Source organism: Lepidochelys kempii, chromosome 1, assembly GCF_965140285.1.
Source record: "Lepidochelys kempii isolate rLepKem1 chromosome 1, rLepKem1.hap1, whole genome shotgun sequence".
Classification (NCBI taxonomy): Eukaryota; Metazoa; Chordata; order Testudines; family Cheloniidae; genus Lepidochelys; species Lepidochelys kempii.
In genome coordinates this window covers 118,645,160-118,652,273 of record NC_136380.1, presented here as the reverse complement: position 1 = coordinate 118,652,273, position 7,114 = coordinate 118,645,160, and the positions used below count along the sequence as shown (strand labels likewise).

At 44.6% G+C, this 7,114-nt stretch overlaps 1 protein-coding gene across 1 annotated transcript; it reads left to right on the top strand.

Annotated features, from left to right (window-relative positions):
* The first annotated feature begins 353 nt into the window (after positions 1–353).
* Positions 354–6,910, top strand: RPL31 (ribosomal protein L31). The gene is made up of 5 exons (XM_073351994.2): positions 354–438; positions 1,245–1,351; positions 2,346–2,471; positions 6,259–6,371; positions 6,839–6,910. The coding sequence occupies exons 2-5, from the start codon at positions 1,245–1,247 to the stop codon at positions 6,868–6,870; spliced, it is 378 nt and encodes a 125-aa protein (XP_073208095.1). The 5' UTR covers positions 354–438; the 3' UTR covers positions 6,871–6,910.
* The last annotated feature ends 204 nt before the right edge of the window (positions 6,911–7,114 follow it).

The window sequence follows — 7,114 nt, the reverse complement described above, 5'->3', positions numbered from 1 at the left end:
AGCTCCGCTCCCACTGCTACAAAAGTCCGTTTCTGGCTCTCGTTGGAAACGCCCCCAGCGCCCCCCAGGCGCAGCCCCCGGGACATGGACCCAGCGCCCATTAACCACCATCCCCCCCCCGGGTTTTAAACCAGCCCCGGGTTGCACGGGGCGCTCGCGGGCGGGACTGGTATTGCCGGGTTGCTCAGCAACTCCCGCGCTTCGGCCTTCCAGGCAAGCAGGCCCCGATCCTGCGCCCCTCCCCCCCCGGCGGCCTCCCATTGCCCGCAACGGGGCAGCCTCGGAGCCGCCGGGCGCCACCTGCCGCCTCTTCAGGCCACGCAGGCGCAGTCCCGCCGTCCCCCAACCCGGAAGTGCGCCTCGCTTCCCCCCGCCCCCTCCGGTTTGGTTCGTCCCACAGTCCCGCGCGCCTTCCTTTCCGACCTGTGCCCGGGCAGGGTGAGTGGCTCGCTGCGGGGTCCGCCCGCCCATCCGCCGCCATCCGCCTCGCCGGGTCCCGCCGAGCCCCGGGCCCCGCCCGGCCCGAGTGGCGAGGGGACCCCGCGCCCGGGGCCCCGGGTATTGCCGGCCCGGGGGGCGGGATACGCGCCCGGGGCCCGGGCTAGGAGAGGGGCCTGGGCTGGGGGCGGGGTTATGAGCACGGGGCGAGAGGGGCTGTGGGCACAGGGGCCCGCACGGGGCTGGGACCCAGGCCTTGTATAGGGCGGATGGGAGAGGTGCGGGTGCTTGTCTAGCAGCAGGCGGCACCTCTAGGGCTAGGGTTTGCCCCAGGTTTTGAGGGCCCCGAAAGCTGGAGCCAAGCTTGGGTCTGTGCTTTCGGGGTGTCATGGGAGCGTATGGGGGAGAGGGGTCAGCAAACTGAGGCGTGGTGCAGCACCTTGCTGTAGGGCCTGGGGAGGGGGGACTGTAACACTGAAGCTGCATGTTTTGAAACCTGCAAGGCTAGTGCTCTGTCAGTGGTGGATTAAGCTGAAATGACAGGTTTCAGAGTAGCAGCCGTGTTAGTCTGTATCCGCAAAAAGAACAGGAGGACTTGTGGCACCTTAGAGACTAACCAATTTATCTGCGCTTATGCTCTAATAAATGTGTTAGTCTCTAAGGTGCCACAAGTACCCCTGTTCTTTAAGCTGAAATAGACTTCTGATTGTGGAAACCCTAATGTGTGAGGGGGAAAGGGTTAGAGATGACTTGATGGAAAGGCCCACATGGAATTAGACGTGTCCTTGATTTTCAATGTTGAACAGATGGCTCCAGCAAAGAAAGGTGGAGAAAAGAAGAAGGGGAGATCTGCCATCAATGAGGTGGTGACTAGGGAATATACCATCAACATTCACAAACGGATCCATGGAGTGTGAGTGGCTTTTTTTCATGCCTTGTTTGTCCCAATAAAGTTGATCTTACTTTACCTGCTTAAGTTGGCTGGTGTTTGGAAATGGTTACAGTAAGCTTTCTAACTGTTGGAAGTGGATGATTGTCATCAAAGATGCTGACTTCAGCGTGATGGGGTATATTAGGCCTCAGTTCTGCACCTGCATGTAGACCTTAGTTGCAACATCAAGGCCTGAGTGATTATGGTTTCTGGCAAATACAGTTATCAGGATGTTATTCTCACTTTACATTATTTTTTCTAGGTTTGGCACACTGCTGTTGAGTTTGTAGAGAGTGAAGACTTGTACAGGAACTCTGTCATTTCACTTGGGAGCTGGCTGTGGATGTATAGTTATATTCAAGTGGGAGAGACTTTTTAACTTGGGTTTAGTTTTATAAATTTTAAGGAGCCAATAATAGGAAAGTATTGGCTAGATGAGAAGTTTTTCTACTAAGTGGAAGATAATTGATAAATGTCATTACTTTTATACAGAAGTGGGGAGGGGGACATGCACTGTTTTTTTTCCTCTGGTGATTCAATCAATTCCCTTTGTTGTTTTCACTTTCTCATTCTATAAATCTATTTAATTTTATTTAGTTTTTTGAGGCTGCTTTTTTTCTCTCACTACCAGGAGGTACTTGGTCTGAAATACTGTTTGTGTCTCCCTCTTGTTTAGACTTTCTGCCATCTTGCTCCTAACTTTTCTTCCCCCACTAGCATTAGATGTTAATCTGTCAGCAACATACAAATAGTGCTCTGAGCTGTGCTACTTTAGTTTAAAAATCTCATCCAAGGGACAACTTGAAATAAGCCCTTGGAGCCAGTTAGTACAACAAGCTTGTTGTAGTGAAATTTTATTGAAATTGTATGTACACTGCAAAGTACTCTGATACAGTACTGTACTAAATAGATACAGAGTACTGTACTGTATGTACACTGTAAAGATTAGCTAAATAACCATTTTTTCTGTTCTCAGGGGATTCAAGAAACGTGCCCCCCGTGCTCTCAAGGAGATCCGTAAATTTGCAATGAAGGAGATGGGTACTCCTGATGTACGCATTGACACCAGATTGAACAAAGCGGTCTGGGCCAAAGGGATAAGGTACGTCCCAGGGGCTCTAATCATGAGTGGGGGGGAAGAATTTCACAAACACACACGTGAGAGAATCTCTAAGTATCTCTTCCACTCACCAGTATTTGCTTTTTGCCTGCAGATGTTTCCTTTCTGGTATTATAAGTGATTGGGTGAGGTCTTGGGCTTAGGACCCATATCCACAAAGGGATTTAGCTTCTTAGGAAATTACTGGAAGTCACAAACCCTGAGTAAGGCCTGGTCTACACTGGGGATGGGGATCGATCTAAGATACGCAACTTCAGCTACGAGAATAGCGTAGCTGAAGTCGACGTATCTTAGATCAACTTAGAATCACTTACTTCGCGTCCTCGCAGCGCAGGATCGATGGCTACTGCTCCCCCCCCCATCGATTCCGCCTCTTGCAGTGGTGGAGTTCCGGAGTCAACAGCAGAGCGATTGGGGATCGATTTATCGTGTCTACACTAGACAAGATAAATCGATCCCCAATAGATGGATCACTACCCGCTGATGCAGTGGGTAGTGTAGACATGGCCTTAGGCACCTAGACAATGAATGGGATCTACACAAACTAGTACACTAGGCGGGAAGTCGCCTAAACTAGCCAAGGGGAGATGCCTACCAGAGGGCTGTGTTGAAAGCCCTGCCCTTCTCATGGATAGATCTGGTCTGCAGAGGTGGTTCCTCCCACTGTTTGTGAAATGCAGCTGGGAACCCCCTCTTCACATGGGGGGAGGGGGGGAGAAATTAGGCCTCCTTTATAATCTTCGGCCAGGTGGCTAGATAGCCAGATTTGGGAGACATCAGTTCAGTTCCTCCTTTTTCTGCTGAGAGAGGATTTGAAAAGAGGTTCCCCACTTCTCAGGTGAGTGTCCTAACCAGTGGACTTGTGATATGCTAATGTAGGGCTGCCTCAATAACTCTTGAAGTCATTCTACTTTGTAATTAAGTAGGGCCAAATGACTCTATCAGGGTGGATTGATTTAAATAATTGATAGTGTTTTGTATTTGTACTCTTCAGTTATCTTCCTAAAGAAAAGGTGATTCTCATTGGTTGGTAACCATTACATTTTGTTGACTTGCAACTATTTTTAGTCTTTATACTAAATTTAGTGCTTCTTTTTGCTAACTGGGAGGAACTACTACATCTATACCCATGTATTTAAGCAGCTATAGAGTAGAGCCTCAGAATTACAAACTCCTCAGGAATGGAGGTTGTTCATAATTCTGAACAAAAACATGGTTATTCTTTCAAAAGTTTACAACTGAATATTGGCTTAATACAGCTTTGAATCTTTACTATGCAGAAGAAAAATGCTGCTTTTAACCATCTTAATTGAAATGAAACAACAACAGAAACAGTTTCCTTACTTGTCAGATCTTTTTTTGAACTTTCCCTTTATTTTTATTAGTTTACATATAACACTGTACTGGATTTTTTTTGTTTTTTTGGTCTTTACTGCTGCCTGATTGCATACTTCTGATTCCAAATGGGACGTGTGGTCAGCTGGTCAGTTTGTAACTCTGATGTTCTATTGTATAGCTTAAATTACACTTATTCAGATTCTTAATTTTACTTTGTTAGAAAATGATTAATGCATTTATTTACTAGATTTTTTTTACTTGTGATTTGTCAAGTTCTTTGGATTGAAATTAAAATTCAAATAAATGCAAAAATTTTTTTATTTTTTATATAAAATTACATTAAATGTGGTGCATATGTAAGAGTAAAGTTTAGCAAAACAGAGACTGACCTATTTATTAAACAAAGGAATTATCTGTAGTTAATTGAATTGATTATTTCTGGTCACTCTCTCATACCCAGTTTTTATTAACAGATTGGAAGAGGAAAACAAACTTTCCTGCTTTTTCAACTCCCAATCAGTTACTTAATTTTTAATGAACTAGTCATGGAACTGAACTAGTTCAGTAAACAGATGAAGAAAATATTCTCTCTGAAGTGCTAAACTTGCTTTTTGACAGCAGTAGAAGCAAACTCTTGTTCTAGGTGCTTAGTTTGGTGGTTTGATTTTTTTTTTTTTTAAACTTGGTAGCAAATATATACCATTTAATATTTTTTTTAGTATTTACACAATTGAGTAGAATACGTTTAGGCCTTAACATAGGTTATAAATTTAATTTTAGACAGATTTTTAAAAATAAACTTGTTTTTAATTAGTTTTTTTTATCATCCTTATGCTCGAAGGTAGGGCACTCATCTGAGAAGTGGGAAACCCCTGCTCATCAGGGCTTGGAGGGAATTGAACTGGGGTCTCCCACACCCAAGCTCAGTACTTGTGTCACTGGGCTCAAGGTTATAAGGAAGGCTTCCTCCCCACCTGGTCATTTTGTGTGGCATTAGGTGTGCTCAGAGCACACCTACTAAATAAAGACCCTGCAGGCAAGACCTGCCTATCTTCACCTGGTTTGAGAACCATGCTGGGGTGTAGGTGTCAGACAGGCACCCGGATCCCTATGCTAGTGTGCACAGCACTATGGTGGCGGGAGAGCTTCTCCTGCCAACATAATTTATGCAGCTCCCGGGGGGAGAGAGGGAGGGAATGCCAATGGGAGAGCTCTCCCCTGGCGGCATAGAGCATCTTCACCGTATGTGTCGCTGCAGCACACATCAGTCTGTTCGTGGACTCATATCTCTTCCTCTGCAGAATCAGATTCTCCTGGCAGTGGGGTTTCAAAATCTTGAATTCTGTACACCGGGCAGTAGCTATGTAGGTTCTCCTCAAAGAGAGTTTGGACAGATCATTTTGTGTCTCCCTTTCTCAACTGTTACATACTAAAAATGACAAAACATAAGCTATACAGGGATCCTAGCCTGGGACTAGCTTTGAAGGACTAGTGTAAGTCTTAATACAGTTAATGTCTCACAGGCCACTTAGGCTTCAAATGTTTTATCCCTTTGTTACATGTGGCATGTTCAGATACCCTCTTTTCAAAAAAACATGTTCTGCTACCATCAGATGATGACCATAAGTATCTGGATAAAACTTGCAAACACACATGAGTTCAGCTGTTGATTCTCAGGCAGTTAGAAAACAGTGCTTTATGCTCTGTCTAGGATGAGACTTCAAGCATCTACTTCTTAGAATATGCGCAACATGCTGCAGGTGGCATGTGACCAGGAAGAATTTATTAACATCTAATTGTCTGCCCTGTATTTCTGTTAGTCACGTGGGAGACATTTAGCTAGCCAACAGTAATGGTGCTTGTTCCTCACAGCAGACTGATCTGTCCTTCTTTCTAAATGTCTCCCATTTTTATAGTCCCACTGTTTGCTTCTTGGGAGAGCCCTGGCTTATGAAATGTGCTCTTAGCTCAGGGGTGGGAAAACTTTTTGGCCTGAGGGCCACATTGGGGTTGCAAAACTGTATGGAGGGCTGTGCCTGTCCCCGTCCCCTGACAGACCCCCCGCCGATGCCATGCTGCCCCACAGGAGTGGAGCCGGGGAGCTCAAGGGCCGGGCAGGATGGTCCTGGGGACCGTAGTTTGCTCACCTTTGTCTTAGCTGCACTCAAGTACAGAATTGGCAGTGACAGTGTAAACACCCCAGATCTGTAAGGGCTATAGGCCACTTCTTTTAGTTATTTTCTTGGCTGAAACATCTAGGAACTCATTTTACATACCAGGTGTGATAAGACTCACTTTGTTTAAGGGTGCTCTGCTACCTGTATATCACTGAAACTCAGATTGTTGGTCTTAAATTCTACAGTGAGACTAAAATTGCATTCATGTAAATTGTATTGAAAATGAAACTACATAAACTTGTGTAATATTTTAGGAATGTTCCCTACCGCATCCGTGTACGTTTATCCAGAAAACGCAATGAGGATGAAGATTCACCCAACAAACTCTACACGCTGGTTACCTATGTACCAGTCACCACTTTCAAAAGTGAGTGTTCATACTCTTCTCCATCACATGTTTTCTGAGCAAGGCCATTGGTAAAGACAAGCCTACTAAGCTTCTGCTGCAATAGAGACTCTTCCAGCTATCTGTGGACATTGTTAGCTAGCTAAGTTCTTGTCAAAGAGCTTCACTCTTAAATTTCTGCTGGGGGGGGCGAGGGCGGCTTCTCTTGCCCAGCAGTTACCTCTGCTGCTCTCAGACCCACACAAACAGAAGTCTAAAGTTGAAACTGAATAATTTTGGGATTTTAATCTTAAATGTTGTGTGGCACTAGTAGCATAAAAAAAATTCATACATCAGAGTTAATTTGTACCTTGATGATGGCAGTCTATCTTGTGGTTAACTGCTAATTATGGCTTTGAGTAAATCTCCTTAAGTGCATCTAAGATTTAAAGTAGACTATCTTGGTCACTGGTACATTAATACAACTTAATTTGTTGTTTTTTTTGCAGGTCTACAGACAGTCAATGTAGATGAAAACTAAACTGATTTTCAGGACAATAAAGTTATAAAAATGACACTTATTCTGACTAAGATACCTTATTGAACAGTGTGTCTTTTAATGCTCAAAGAACTACAGCATATCCAAATCAGCAGTTGGTGGCTAAGCATCTGAAATTTCTGCTTGCTTTATTATTTTTATCACCCTTCTGCTCTAAAGGTGTTTTTAAAAGATACTGTTTACAAAGACCATGAGGACAGCCAAGGAAATTCGCAGCAAAAAGATT

Excerpts from the sequence above, each read along its gene's own strand:
- RPL31 (XM_073351994.2), top strand. The coding sequence starts at position 1,245 with ATGGCTCCAGCAAAGAAAGGTGGAGAAAAGAAGAAGGGGAGATCTGCC. Across the intron at positions 1,352-2,345 it reads CACAAACGGATCCATGGAGT|GGGATTCAAGAAACGTGCCC; the intron begins GTGAGTGGCTTT and ends TTCTGTTCTCAG. Across the intron at positions 6,372-6,838 it reads ACCAGTCACCACTTTCAAAA|GTCTACAGACAGTCAATGTA; the intron begins GTGAGTGTTCAT and ends TTTTTTTTGCAG.